Source organism: Neodiprion pinetum, chromosome 7 (assembly GCF_021155775.2).
Source record: "Neodiprion pinetum isolate iyNeoPine1 chromosome 7, iyNeoPine1.2, whole genome shotgun sequence".
NCBI classification, from domain to species: domain Eukaryota; kingdom Metazoa; phylum Arthropoda; class Insecta; order Hymenoptera; family Diprionidae; genus Neodiprion; species Neodiprion pinetum.
The window spans coordinates 4,896,365-4,912,779 of record NC_060238.1 but is presented as its reverse complement, the minus strand read 5'-3'; the positions used below and the strand labels follow the sequence as shown (position 1 = coordinate 4,912,779).

Here is a 16,415-nt window from a genome sequence, read left to right as displayed (position 1 = left end):
CACACTCAGGCATAAGAAAGAATTGACGGTAAAAAAATTTTCGTTCCTGTATCGAGTAACGTTTTCGATTTTCTTATTTATCAATCTATTTGATACATGCGTTGATTTATTCTGTTCAAGCTTCCTTTTTCTTCGATAAAAATAAACAGCTGGAACAAGGATACCTTATATTTCTCTCGTGCTTAAGGACAACTCTCACAATTTTTTCAAAACTTTTATTCGCTTTGTTTTTTTCCCCCGTATTTTATCTGCACGCTTTTCAACAGCTATATCCTTAACGGCTATTCTCAGACCAGTTTCATCTCATTGAGAGTTCAAACGGCTGAGTAATTGTGTCGCAGTCTGTGTCGGCTAATCCTGAACTATTCATTCTGTTCCGGTCTACGCTACGCGCATTGCATCGTTTATCCGGGATATCCTTCACACGCTGCTAAGTCGCGAGTAAAGAAATAAAAACAAAAAAAAAAAAGTTGCTCTCGACCAATAAAAACAGTCACCGATGATTTTTTTTTTTTTTGCCTCCAAAACGCAGCAGCTTACATCGAAATGTAATTATAATTTTTGCAATTTTCATGCATCGTGATCCATCGATCGCTTTACAAAACGTTCTAAAATTACTTGAGATATTATTGAATAATCAAGGTATTAGTGCAGTAAAAATGGGTCTGAATTAAAAATTATTCGGGATATGGCTGCGTTTTTGTGTACAGAGATTTTCGTCCCTCAGGAACTGATATCTGAAATCATTTTTGAGCTGAATAAACGGCGTTTCGAGAAACCAGCAAAATTTGACGCTTCTTGGGGGGGGGGGTTCCCCAAAAACTGTCATCCATAGATGAAAAATAACTTGAACATCGTGCAGGGAGGAAAATTCTACACCGAATTATGTCCTCATGTCGGAAACTGAGTCCGATTAACGAATTAAGAACATAGAAATTCTACTTAATGACAGAATCTTGGAAATTACGATGAAATAATTCATTTTTTCCTAATTTATTAATTCGACTCCGTTTCCGACAAAAGAAGACAAAATTCGATGTAGAATTTTCACCTCTACGCGACGATCAACTCATTTACAGAAAACTGAAGCCATATCCCGAATATTCTCAATTCGGACCTATTTTGATCGGACTAGTACGATTCAAATTGCATAGCTTTACGTTAGATTCAAAGTCATTCGATGGCGGAAAAATGGTACAAAGTGACTAATCCGTAAAATTAAAAGCGAGCTAACGAACTGCGGAAGTAAAGTCCTCCTTAATCAGCCGAAAGAATAACACAAGCAGAGTCAATTGACCGGTTATGATTAATTGACTTCCAGCTGACCTCGGGTCAAGAATATAGTACCTATTTTGAGGGTCTAGTTTTTATTGCAAGTTTAAACTATCCCTACAAACTCAGGAGATGCTTCTAATGATAACATTGCCGTTCGGTTCTAAAGAAATCTGTTCTACAAATCAAATGTTCTACAGAATATTTTCTACAGACTCGTTTCTGCAGAAATATTTTTCTTGACAAATGAATTTTCGAAATCGAGATTCAGAAAATCAGAAATAATTCTCCATGAATTATTCTACAGGAAAATTGGTCGGCAAAATATTTTTCTACAGAGAAGAATTCGTGATTCGCATATGAAATAATCCTCGATCATTTATTCTACAGAAAAATTGTTCTACAAGAAATTTTTCTACTGTAGGATAATTAACGAATTCTACAGAAAAATTGTTCTACAGAAATTTTTTCTACTGTAGAATAATTAATGAATTCTACGGAAAAATTGTTCTACAGAAAATTGTTATACAGTAGAATAATTCATGCAGGATTATTTCTGTTGTGAATTTCGAATTTTTTTCGGTAGAAAAGTGTTCTGTAAAAAAACCTATCTGTAGAACAATTCCTCTGTAGAACAATTCTCCTGTAAAATAATTAATGCAGGATTATTTCCGATGTGAATCTCGAATTCTCTTCGGTAGAAAAGTATTCTGTAGAAAAATCTATCTGTAGAAAAATATTCTGTAGAACAATTACTCTGTAGAACAGTTCTTCTGCAGAATAATTTATGCAGGATTATTTCTGGTGTGAATCTCGAATTCTTTTCTGTAGAAAAATACTCTGTAGAAAAATGTTTCTGTAAAAAACGAGTATTCAGAACATATTCTGTAAAATACTAGCTCTGTAGAACCGATTTCTGTAGATTCGATCCTCCTCCAATAATAATATATAAACGTCGATTACATGACATTGCACTTTCTAAATTAAGGTGGATACATTCCCAATGTCCTCAACCTCATTTTCGGCCTGTCACACGTCACAATTGACTTCGACGACCAGTAATAGATTATTTATCAATTAATTATAAACGCTGTAATATCGCCAATCACTGCCTAGCGTGATTAAACGTACTACACGCAACTCATACTCGTAACAAATACCGAAATACGTAGGTACGTGTTCCGGTATCGAAACACTTTCACAAAATTTCATATCGGCTTGGAATCATTTGACATATCGGATATGTTAAATAACTGTCATCGAAATTTGGAATCATTACCGTTGCACAGCTGCCAGAATCCAGTGACGATGATTATGAACAAGGCCAAGAGCTTCGCGTACGTGAAGATGTCCTGAACTCTCGTTGCCCATTGAACGTCCCAGCAATTTATGAAGGCCAGGACACCTGGAGAAAAAAAAAAAAGAAAAAATATCAATACCTGCACAATCGAACAGATTTTGTTGTTGTAAAATATTAAGTCTGAGACATGGTACTGAGAATATATATTTTGCAATTTCGAAGAATCTTGGATGAATTTTCAAAGATTCTTGATATAATTTGATAGTGGGATTTTCTTTTCGCCCGTGTGAAATGTACGAAGGAAGATTTTAAGTGTGTAGAAACGCTTTCGTTTAATTACACTCTGATAAAATAATCCCTAAAGAAGCAGATGAATAAAAATTTTTAAGACTGCCGAGTTTTTCGGTTCCACATGGTCTCCGAAATATTTATAAGTCTGAAAAAAATGTTAGATTTACTTATTTATTTATTGAAAAATTAGCACACGTAAACTAGTGGTCGGTTTTTGAACTTTGCCACAAAAAATAAAAAAAATAGATTTTCTACCAATCCCTCATGAAAATCCGAATGATAATTTCTACACAAGCCTAATAGACGCCAAAAAATTTATCGAAATTTTTTCGAAGTTTCTCTTCCTGTTGTTTTTCTTTGTACGCCATATTGGATCGGTCATATTGAATTTTCGAATTTCGAGTTCGGATTCGTAATAAGCGATCCCAAAAGCCAATTTATGCAAAATTTTCAGTAAATCGAACGTAAGGAAAAATGTATGTAACCGTTATTTCGATGGATTTCAACGTAATTACTCTTCAACCTGTCTTGATGTATTTTCTTAACTTCCGGCACTGAGAACGGTTTCATTCAACGGAATACAAGTCACATTCTGTCCTCTTCATTTTATCTTTCGAGTTTATTTCATTACTATATGATCTGATAAAACAATTCTTTTGACAAAACGAGGTTCTGTTCAATGAATTGTTTTAGTTCTGAAGAGCCCTCCTCCCCTCCCATCAGGGCCGAAACGTCGATTCGTATATTGTTTCATTTTTGTTTTTTTTCACCCTTAACACCGATAAAACTTCTTACATTCCTTAAACAGTGATACGATATTCGCAAATATGGATGAAACAGAACTGAGTTCTGAGTTCGTAAAACCATCTTGGACGAGTATTATTGTTTATCGTATAAGAAACGAAACGTGTGGTTAAATTTTTCGCTTATCCATATTCCGGCATCGATTTCGGTCGATAAACTTCAACGCTAATTATTGCTAAATTGCGGTTCTGGTTTTGTCGAATTATTCAACACCCTCCAATGTCTCGAGGCTTGAATTTCGTTTCGAGATGGAGTGACTCGGAATGACTTTTAATGACTTCGAGTGCAGGTTCAGAAGGACTCACTCGTCACAAAGTGCACACCCTCAAGAACCACCAACCCACGCCTCGTTGAAAGCACAATCGATGAAATGCAGTCGAGGTCTTCCTACGTATAGGTATTCCAATGATCTGGACGTTGGGTGTGGATTACACACTGAGAAAAATTTCATTTGTTACAGTGACTAGAAAACTTCAGTAAAGCAGGTATCGTTAAAAAAATTTCCGGTAACGGCTAGAAAACTGATTTTCATTTTCTACCCGGAACTATATTTTTCGATTGCGGTAAAAAATGAAATTAGTTAGGAACTGACCGGTAACCGGAAGTAAAAATTTTTTCTCCGCGTAAGGCGATGATTTAATCCTTTGTAACAGCATATTTAAAATAAAGTCTAGCTGACCTTGCGATGGAAAGAAAGGCGACAGATCGAATCTTGCACAACCTCGTGTTCGTGTCCAGATATCAACGAATGACATTCGTGTCGGTTGTAATTCGGAGCAAAGTAGTAATTGCGGCACCTTTCGATCGTCCGTTTAAAGAATGGTGCAAAGGGGTGAAAGTGTACTGAATTTTACAACTCGACGTTCACTCACGTACGATATTGATAATCACCCTGAGTTGTAAAAACGATCGGAAATTTTTATTAACCTCCAATTATGTACCGTGTACAATATTACACGCCTACCTTTCGCTTTTCAACCGATTCGACCTGAATATTTCGTACCGTAGGTACTGAAGTCTAACGTTGAGGTTTGCGCAAAATGGCGAGAAAAAAACTCGCAGCGTTAAGTGTCGAAGCTTAAATCCGATCATGAGAATCGAAGAGACTCTATTGGAGCAGCTTTAAAATTAATTATTTTTACAATTAAAAAATATCACACCGAACGTCAATGCTACCAAAATACGTACATAAATTTTTATATTAATAAATTGAAACGTCTCTTCGTGAAAAATCCTTCAAAAAACGCTTGTTTTCGCCCTCCTGACCGGGTATAACCCTTTAAAAAGGTTGGAAGGTCGTAAGCAGTACAGGACGATTAATCCTCTTCATCTTCTCGCCGTTACACGCGATTCGTGAAAAGTTAAATTCCGTTCTCAGAATTCCAAGATCAGGAAGATACACCAGAGCCAGTCTGCACACTTATTTATTCCAAATGACAGCCGGTTTCTTCGGAAGGAATTTTTATTCACGCTTACGAGCGTATGTTTTATTTTACAGAACAAGCTGAAGTACAAATTTCCCGTTTGTGTTGATTTCGTTCGACGAGGCAAGCTGACAACTTGACTGAGTTTGCCTGTCGGCATTGAAAGTTGAATATACCAACGAAAATAACATTTCAGCTGTTATTCCGGTTTTATTATGGAGGCTTGGCGTACAACTTTAATTGATTCTCAAGCGTGATCTCATTGACTTGTTCCACAGCGATTTAACGCCCGGCAGCTAGTGTCAGGATCTTTGAACAGCGCGGTTTTATCTCTGATCCATCGCATCGTTTGTAAACTGGTTTGCATACCACCAATTCGTTCCTGTCTCTGTGTACCGTACCGATGTATAAATTTAAATCGACAACTGTTGTTGTATAATAACTTTTGGTCCGATCATCATCGTCGTTAGGTCAAGAGGGCAAAGATAGAAAATATCTTACTCGGGCTCCTTCAGGTGTGATGGAACGTATATTCCGAACCAAAAGTCCGTCTCGATGAGATGAGAATCTAAATCAATCGTAACAAATTTGATGGGATAATTCGTTTTTAATAATAACAATGCCAAAACGTTGTTGATAAATTGTTGAAACAAACATTTGTGCAACAAATCTCTGGCGAAATTTTTTTTATCCCGTACAAAATGAATTCATCGATTATTTTGAATACCTGTGAATTTTTTTGGAATTTTCGGCGATTTTGAAACAGCAGTGTTCGAGAATTTAAAAAATTTTGATAGATTGATCGTAGGTCCTGAATTTTTGGATAGGTTTTTGTAAACATTACACTAAAGAATTTTTAGAGACATTGAACGAACAGTTTCATAAATAATAAAGCGTTGGAAAATTTTGGAAAATGGAATTATTCAAAATCGCCGGAAATTCTAAAAATTCATAGGTATTCATAAAAATCAATGAATTCATTTTATACGGAATAAAAAAAATGTCACCAGAGATTTGTTGCACAAATTTTTATTCAAACAATTTATCAACAACTTTGTTACAATATTATTACTCAAAACGAATTATATAATCAACTTGCATTGAGAAAAATTTAGTTTGTTACTGTAACTAAAGAAATTGAGTAAAACAGGTATCGTTAAAGAAAAAACTGTTCGAATATCTATCGAATATTATAACGGCTAGAAAAGAAATTTTCATTTTATACCCAGAACTATATTTTGTCGATTGTGGTAAAAAATGAAAATATTCAAGGACCGAGCGGTAACCGGAAATAAAAATTTCTCTCAGTGTGGTAATGATTCAATTTTTACAAATTTTCATCCCATCGCGGATTTTTCGATATTCTCACCGAGACTCACTTTTGGTTAGGAAATCTTTTTCGCTCAAAATTTTATTCAAAATGATTTCCACGCATACTTTTACTTCTTCTTGGGCTCATAATTAGATCAATCCCGTTATCCTGTCATTCATTAAATGCTAAAAACGTGCTGCTGGTAAACGTCGAGTGAAAATAAATATAAAAAAAAAAAAAAACAACGAGGAAAAAAAATTGTTAACACCTTTTTCGCAATCACGTGCGACGTTATACACCGTAATAATCTGTGGCGAGAGGAAGAAAAAACTCTTGTGTACGGGATATGGCTCACCACAAAACCTGATACGTGTCTCTGGATCTGGTTGAGTATAGTTTGCTGGTATACGTACGCATATCTGGCTTCCGCGATAATTTTTTCCGTGCGCTGCTTTTTCTAGACGGTGTAATACTATCCCGTATATTATAGATTGTCCTGGACAAGTTCGCCGAAAGTTTTCGAAGCCTGTCGGTAATTTTTATGCACACGGCAATTGACTCTACTATTTGCAATCTTTTGATAAAAGAGACCTGGAATAAATTTTCCTCTCAATTTTTAAGCCTTAATATTCGCCTCTTCAAAGTGAGAGACTACAGAGAAAAGTTCTTGTTCTTTTAACAAAATCAATTTCCAGACGAATTTTGTGGAATTTTTTTGAAAAGACATGATATTTTTGTACTGAGATATCAAATTAGTCAAATAATTACTTCGAATGAATTTTACTGAACATGGTGTACTTATTGGATAAGAAATCTAGATTTCGATTTGTTGAACGATGTGAAATATTATTGTTTCGTGAACAAAATAGGCGGAATCAATTTTTAATTGAAAAAAATATACTTATAAATACGAAATATGAAATTTAATTTTAGACGATTTAACGAAATGATACTTTTCTCATGATATCATCAAAATATTGAATATCCTCGGTTAGATTCAACTGAATCGCTTCATGCAATTCACTAAATCTATTCGGTGGATGAAGATTAATCAAATTTACGAAATCACGAGAGCTATTAATCGATTAACGCCATCGAATAATACGTTACATCGCAAGTCTACAAAATTTTTTGTTGAGGTGGAAAAATACTTTCTGTGACGCGTTGAAAATCCTTTCTCGCGAGAAAAGTAAGATTAGCAGTTATTAGGAGAAGTTCCAGGCATCGGTCAAGTATAATCGGCAGAACTAAATCATTCGTGGTCCGATACAATTGAATCAGCCAGTCAATTCGCAATCGCATATTTCTTCGTCCTTGTTTGATGCGGCGCTTAATTCGTGCAGCGTAAATTACAATCAAACGATCATTTTTTCAGTTACAACAATAAAACAATCATTTTTCAATCTTTACAAAATGATTTCCCTGCGCGGATCTGATTTCGCAATCGCAACAGAATCTATGAGTTTGTGGTGCTAAACCTTTTCTTGGACGTTACTAAACCATTTTTTTTTCTGCGCACTACAAAATCAACAAAACTTTTTAGTCACGTGAAAATAACGTTTGGTCTGGTGTATATTAACCCTAAGACTTCGTTTCCAGGATCAAATTTTGGTCAAAACGACTACATTTATTTCTGAGTGTGACATTGTTATTTTTATTCACCATATTGCTAAACCTTTACCAACAAATGAGTGAAAGAAACGTGCGGCAAACTTGACGATCTGTTACTTCCATGAACCGGTCGATCCTTGGAAATCCCAAGATTGTTTTTCTTGGCGGATTGCAAAATTATTATCGAAAAATAATAATTGCTCTTCTACCTCTAGCATAGTTTACAAGCGGAATATTATTTTGAAAACAGTTCGACCAACACGCAAAAAATCGTAACAACTACTCTTTCTACATATCTGTGAGTTGAAGAGGATTCAATTTTGCAGTTTCGTTATCGCAATGCTGGAATATTCTGTGAGAATAGTATGGAAGTTTTTATTCACCGCATTACGTTTGCAGCATTTCGTTTGAAGTTTATCAAATCGGAAAAAAACTTGGTGTTTCCCATTCTTTCACTCATACGCCACAAAATGACTGTACGATTCAATTGATAGCGACATAAATTTATCTGTTTGGCCAAGAGTTTTGCACGCGTTATTCTGTTTATTGCTATAATAGGATGGTTAATTTTTTTATCAACAATTTTTTAGTTTTTAAGTTGCCATTCGCAAAAATTTGTGACAAATACTGAAGAAAATTAAACTGTCGTAAAACCTGGACGGAGTAGGAAAACATTTATAGGTCGCTACCAATTATTGCAATATTGTTTATTTGTTTTTATGTGTACACCTTACGGACTTACATACATATATCGGTTTATTTTTTTCTTATCGTGGTAGAATTAATCATTGTTCATAAAAATCAGTACCGAAAACGAAACAGGAACAAAAACTGTTATCCAAATTTCACCGAGACGATCAATCTTTCGGATAAAATACGAGAACAGTCAACTGCGGAATTGTTAGACGCAAAAAAATGTATTGCTATAAACTTCGGTGATGCAAGTTGGGCTAGTTTTTCAAACAGTAAAAAATGAACCCTGTAATATATTTTGTATGATATACGCGAGAACGTTGAAGATGGTTGGGTTAGACGATGGCCACGATAATCAGCGATTCATTATAAACTGAAATTGGAAATTCTGCGATGGTCTGATTAACGATTGATTGATCGATCGTGTAACTGGCTGCAATGGCCTTCATCTGCAAGGATCCTGTAAGAACGCTGCCTGAATTCGGTCAACATTTCTGACGTCCTAATTTGCCGAAGCGAGAGAGAAGTGAAGATTAAAAAAGCGATATTCACGGTTCTACGAATATCAAACGGACTTCTTGGCCATGATTATTGTTTCACGAGTAAACAATATTGCGTACAAACTTTGTACGTTATATCTCACGCGACATTCTCGTGTGAAGCAACAATTGACCGTTTCGAAATAGTATCAGGGCCGTTGAACGTGACGCGTTAGTAATATTGTTATACATATAGGTATAATTTTATACTCGGAGCGTTTTGACCACTCGGTAAGATTTCTTTGAAGAAAAGTGGTTCACGTTAGTCACGACGTTCTCTTTTCATCAGATTTCATTGTTAAGATAAAAATTTATCCAGCCAGGGGAAATACGTCCGAGTTTAAGCAATCGGTTTGTGAAATATGTTGCGAATGAAGTTGATTGCTCAATACTAACTACTTCAGAATTTTCTCATTGTTTTGAGAGTTCCATTTTCGGAAAATATTAATTATTGAAAAATGGAGGAAAAATCGAACATTTTGGGTAAGTTTTTGTACAAACGTTTAACATCACACTTAAGAAGTTTCCGAGGAATTGAACGAATAGTTTCGTAAACACAGTCTTTACAAATTTTCGAAAACGGAAATTTCAAGACAATGACAAAATTCTTTAAAAATTCACGCGTATTCAGAAAAATCAACGAATTCATATCGCATGACAAAATAAAAACATTCCCCAAGAATTTGTTAAACAATGTTCAGCTCAAACAACTAATTAACAACTTTCTGGCATTGTTATTATTCAAATTTAATTTTCTTATCATCTTCATAGCGGCTAATTTTTCTTCCGATTCATATCTTATCGTAAGGTATTCAATACCGTTTGTTTATTTCTCCATCAGTTTTCAGTCAAAGACCGCATTCCGTACATAACTAGAAATTTCTCTCTCTGTCCGGAAGATATTTCGTTTATCACAGTTTGCCGATTCGTTGCGTCTGTTTGTTGGCAGAAATTTCGAGTCTCGGACGGAGGAATTCGCCAGACGGTCAACTAGCCTGCGATCATTATTGACGGCAATCTTGGCACGAGTGTAATCTAAAGTAATTTAATAATCTGAGAGAAGACGAGCGTCTCCTCTGCAGGGAGTCGCCGAGCATTGAGCGTGAAAAGGAGGAAGGCCAGAGTTGGGAGGGCCGGAGGAACAACGAGGATGCGAAACACCGTCTCGCGAGATTCTCATTGTTGTTGCGTCAGACGATCTTTTGTCGTGGCGATCTTTTTCGCTGAAGAACCTAAGCGTCAGACTGGGAAGCCTTACGCCAAGGCTATCAAGGCCAAATATGATTGCTCGTAAATGGACAGCCTGCCGGACGTCATTGATTCCACCGTGTCAATAATCTGATCAGTAAATGGGAACGAGTTGAATTTTTTCAAGAAAATTGCCGCGCCAGTTCTTTCATTCGTTTACTGGTTAACCCTTGGATTAACCGTTTCTTTGGTTCGCAGCTTTTTATTTATTAAACTACATTTTTGGTTCCAAATGGTCCCTGAAATATTTCCAAGACTAAAAACAAAAAAAAAATGAAATTTATTGATTTATACATTGCAAAAGTAGCACACCTGAACAAATGGTCGAAATTCCTAATTTTCCACGAAAAAAAGGACTTTTTTTCAAAATATTTCTACTTGTTTTTGTTTGTCCGCCATATTGGATACGCTATTTTAAATTTTCGAATTTTCGAGTTCAGATTCGTAATCAGTGACCCCGAAAACCGTATAATATAAAGTTTTGTCAAAATCACGTAACTTTTTGAATTTACATCCGCCATACTGGATCCGCCATTTTGAATTTTCGAATTTTGAGTTTAGATTCGTAATCAGTGACTCCAAAAACCGTGTAACGTAAAGTTTTATCAAAATCAAATAAGTTTTTGAATCTATGTTCGCCATATTGGATCCGCCATTTTGAATGTTCGAATTTCGAGTTCAGATTCGTTATCAGCGACCCCAAGAACCCATGTATGCAAAATTTCAAGAGAATCGCATGTCAGGAAAAATATGTGCAACAAAAGGTTAATGGTGTGGATCAATTCGCGTGTGAATAAGAAAATTCGAAGACCTTCAAAAAAGAGCTACGTAATTACACCAAGTCAGAGTCACGTGACTACGGAGTAATACTGCACAAGTTCAGGACAGATGCGATTGCCCAACTGTTTCAAGCAAACAAGTATTTGAACAAGTGTTCCTTGTAGTAGTCTTCTTTTCTTACGACCAATCTTTCTGGTGAATGGCGGATTTTCTCCCAAACACACTTGAAAGTCATTGGAAGAAACCTGGCACAATTGTGAACAAAAGACAGAATCTAAAAGCGAGGAATCTTCTCTTCCGATTATATTATCGTGGCTCGAAAATCATTAATTTAATTTTGAATCGTCAGTGTCCTCGATCAGTCCATACCACAAACACTTGGTTCAAGCCAATGACACTGTCAACGTGTTTTCTCGTTAAGAATCAACCATATTCTGCATTAGGACACTGTACGGATCGGAATTCAATTGATCTTGTCGAAAACTCAATCGACCTGAATAGCGAGATAGATTTCAATTGTCCTAAAACGGTAACCGGTTTGCAGACGTTCAGTGTTTGCCAAGACTCTGATCCACAACGAACTTGTTTTCCACATTGGAAAAGATAACGTACGTTTATCGTCACTCTGGTCCTGTTTCCGAAACGGCAGAGGATATTCCTTACTCAATTCTACGAAGCTTCGAAATCTTTACACTGGTACCTCCAACGTCAATCATACAATTTGCCGAAGGATGTCTTCCTTTACAGCTTTCCATAAAGCGGTACACCCTAAACTTATTCTCGAATTATTTTTGGCACCAAATTGACTCCAGTAGGATTTTGATCAATAGAAAATCCGCATATCAGTTCATTCTTAATCGTGCGCAATCTCTTAGTGCAGAATATCAGGTCACAGATAGTAAGTCGACATGAAGTCATCAATAAACAGTCGAATGAAGGTTAAAGGTCTGAGTATCTGACATTCGTTTCCAATAGTGACGTTCATGATTCGATCGAGTTCGATTTCTTCGGACTTTCGTACTGATCGAGCTACGATGACGACTACACGCAGTGTGTTCTTTAACCTTAACTGCTCTTTCCATTTGACCATTTTAGGGAACATCCGATGGCAAACACTCACTGCTCGATATCTTGCTTCCAGCAGTGGTCACGCAGGTTTAGCTGAACCTGACCAGGCAGGCTTCGATTGCTGAAAACCTCTTTCGATGGTGGTTTTTCTTTCTTGGCTTGATGCCAAGGCGGAAAACCAGCGAGTGAGCTAACCCAAAGTCCACGGCTGTATCGATCACCAGGTTGCTAACAACCAGACGACTATGGACTTACCAAAGGAAGTGGTTAGCGGTCTAATTTCTCCGGAGAGTAGCTAACGTCGATCTTTTGTCTCGCCGTTGCTCTGTGGTAAGCTTTCAAACGCAGAATGTATAGGCAATGTTTGTTATTCGTCAAGTTTTTCCTTGGCACAGTTTTCTTGGTTCGTTCTTTTGACGTTGTAGTGAAAACCGTTCCACATTCTACCATCACGAAGGTGTCTTTTCAATGGATAAAAAGTACGCAGGAATATTTTCCAACATACACGGTTTAATCTAAAAGAAATGAAGGCTGTTTTCGAAAATATCGAGGCACTGTATTTCTGAGAACATCTTTTCAATATCGGTGATAAAGAACGAGTGATTGAAAATGCTACTGGACCGTAAGTAGGGTGAAAAAAAAACAACCACGATGTAGCGAAGTCATTGTAAAGTACTCGATTTCGACCATGTAACCGGTATTCGCAGTCCATTCTTACGTTCAAGACGAGCTTGAGTCAGCTTAAAAGTCAGTCGATAGGCTGAGACCTTCTTTGAAGACTGCTTAAAGATGAGAAGCGCTTGAAAAACGAACAATTTGTTAATCTCTTTACCTCAGAAAGCACTTACCCGCTACTCACATCGAGTCCATGCGCTGATTTACGAATTTCAAATCCTAAAGTAGTTCTACCGACTTCTCAACAGAGAATATATAACATTATACACTACTGACTTGAATGAACGTTATAAAAATAATATTGATCAATTTTAAAATTTGATATCAGTGGTCAAGAATTGGAACGTTCACCTTAGGAATGAGGTCCAAACTCATGCAAGTAGTCCGAGTTCAATGATCGTCTGAAGCTTGTACTAATCTAGAGTGAACTTGACATTAGATTACATATTGTCGGGAACAAGGAGACCATTGCATCACGTCACGGTCACCACGCAGCGAGGCAAGGTGTAAAGTGTGACGTAGTGACTTGAGACTGGTGGAAAATGTCGATAAATCTTCGAAGCTTCGGGTTATTTAAAGACCAGATCAATACTAAAGGGAACGTAACGAAGCAAGAACCTCAGCAAGGTAGTTCAGTAGCGAACAGTGAACCCATGTCAGAGGTTGGAGCCTCACAGGATCAAACAAGACTGCTGGAATGAAACCCGAGGTCTATTCGCCGATGGAATCGAAGATAACGCGGAAATTGCGGTGTGTACGAAATGTGGCGCGGATGAAATTAACACCGAGGTTCGAAACTGGTCGTAGATACTTACAGATGCAGCACACTGCAAGCAGGCGAGCTGCATCGGCCGGTGCATCACAGTCCGGAAATATGGGCTTCAGGACGTAAGTGCTGAAGGTCAGGGCTACTATAGCCTGGCTGCAAGGCCTGACGATCATGCACTCGATCCAGAGTCTAACGAAGGCCAAGAACGGGCCAAAAGTCTGCATGATGTAGGCGTAATCGGCACCGGATTTTTTTATCATACATCCCAGCTCAGCGTAGCAATAAGCGCCAACCTGAAAATTCGTGACGCTTTATCAATCCTCCGTATCCACAGGTCATGGCGCATAACTCGTGTAGTTAAACGAAAGTTATTGGTAGGTAGCTAAAAGCGGCTATCGAGCAATTGATAAGTGGACGAGATTCGTAATCGGATGTTTAACCAGCCTGCACTTGTATCGTTTGGTCTGATTCAATTTCAAGACTGTATGATCTTATCCCACCGTAAAATCATTATACGATATTCGTATCTGGCTGATTCGACAAGATATTGTTATCCGAAGTTTCGACAATATTGCTTCGTACACTGCAACCATTTGTACAACATGAAATACTCGTTTCCTAACCAGTCTGATGTTCGTAGTGATGATCATGGAACTATTTTATCTGCACGATTCGCGTTCGAAGGTTCACGAAAGCATATTTGTAGCCAAATACACCCACCATGGAGAAAAGACCGGAAGCAGTCCAGACTAGTAAACTTGCGTTCACGCTTCCAGTGTATTTGAGCACTCCAGCTGGACTGACGAAGATGCCGGAGCCAATGATCGATCCAACGATCACGGTGACTCCGTTCAGGAGAGACATCTTCGCCTCGAGCTTGATCTCGTCGCCACCTCCGTCGGCGGAAGTGGGAACGGGGTCGTAGGGTCCCTTTTCCCCATCCTTGATGCTTCCCGGTCTCGACATTCCTGGAACAATTGAATGTAGAGAAACGAGTGAGACAACGCTTAATACAAGTTTAAAGTGTAGTTAAGGGGTTGCATACACCTGGGCAGGTCAAGAGAATCGATTTTTTAAAAAGGTGCCCATTCGAAAGTAATATCCTTTGAGTGTATACCCTGGAAATTTCATAAGGATATTCGTAGTGATGACGAAGTTACAGCGTTTTGTAACCGACCGGGTGAGCAGCGAAAAGGGCATCAAAAGAAGGAAGGATCAGGTTGATACAGCAAAGAAAAGATCTAATGGAAGCGCCGACATCTCGGGAAGATCCGTCATATGGCCCAGGAATCGACGATTTCATGTGAGTTTGAAATAAACCAGTTATTTTATTGTCAGTGTAAACTCTACTCAAAACTGTAAACGCGTTTTTCTTGAAACAGTGTTTTCAAAATCGGTACCAGAAAGATCTCCGCCACTACTGGACCGATCGGGATCTAGTTTTGCACAGTTACGTTTCACGCAATAATCTAGTAGTTATCGAGCAGTTTTTTCGATATCTGGCAAAGTTTTTTTTTTTCTTTTTCATCACAAGTACTGAAGAATTTCGAGGCGAAAAATCGCCTATTTTATTCCAGAGACTGCTATGGTTGGAAAAAATTCAACTTCGAAATTCCGACTCGACAAGTACTAGTTTTATCTATCTGCTTTAAGAAAAATTTTTTGTTCCCTTCTTCAGATCAAAAACGGCAGAGGCAAGTCTGGTACCGCAAACGCTATCGACAAAAACACATCCCAGGAAAACGACTGTAATTTTTTATACCGTTTGAAATTTTTCAACCAAATTTTCACACGACAGAGATAAAATGTCACAGTTTAAAAGATACGTAATGATTGTTCAATAAACTTCAGTTTTGTATACGAAATAAATTCTTAAACATAACCCTAGTTTCAGTCGTGTCAGGTACATGTAACGCCTGAAGTCAGAGTGTGTTTGACGTAATTCGGTGATCGCTTAGGAGCTTTTAACGAACGTCTCCATGTGTGGCGTTTCAAAAGCGACGCGTAGAGAGATATAACATCCCGGCAGTTGAATAGAAGATAATCAATTACCATCAGAGTCATCGCTCTCGCATTGTGTACACTATTCACGCTACGAGAAGTTAGTCAAGCACTTCAGCCTCCAACAACGATTCTGTATCCAATTATCACCCGACTCGCAGAATGGCGTGATAATCCGTTCGCTTCTGGGATTGATCGCCCAAGAGCCTCTAAAGTCAGAGTCATTAGTGGGCGTTGGATATTCAATAATACTGAAAACGGTGTCGATGTATCGAAAATGACTGCAGGCATGTTAACACATCTGTGACATTTACATACTTGTTTAACTTGATCTTTAGGTCCTTGGATATGCAAATCTACGATGTTTCTGAATAGATAAAAAAGTAACAACGAAAGTTTTTCGATTTCGCTTGCATTCGTTTTTAAGGTGGTTTACAAAATTCGATTATTGACGATAACTCGAGTAGGCTTCAACCACTTTTTAAAATGAGCTAATAGCCAGATCTGTCATTAATTTGCAACAAGTACACAATCGCGAAACGAGTATTGAAACATGTCTGGAACCATATTCTTATGCTTTTTTTTGGAAACAATGATTGAAGATCATTTTCACAACAAGTAAATGAGA

General features: G+C 37.4%; 1 protein-coding gene across 3 annotated transcripts in view; it reads right to left on the bottom strand.

Annotated features, from left to right (window-relative positions):
* Positions 1-16,415, bottom strand: part of LOC124222894 (Y+L amino acid transporter 2) — a 40,860-nt gene that overhangs the window by 17,694 nt on the left and 6,751 nt on the right. For all 3 annotated transcript variants that reach the window (XM_046634372.2, XM_046634370.2, XM_046634371.1), the window contains exons 2-4: positions 14,507-14,754; positions 13,833-14,079; positions 2,552-2,677 (exon numbers count right to left, since the gene is read on the bottom strand). In XM_046634372.2, coding sequence (XP_046490328.1) covers positions 2,552-2,677; positions 13,833-14,079; positions 14,507-14,752 — 619 coding nt within the window. In that variant the 5' untranslated portion in view covers positions 14,753-14,754. The remainder of the gene's footprint in view (positions 1-2,551; positions 2,678-13,832; positions 14,080-14,506; positions 14,755-16,415) is intronic.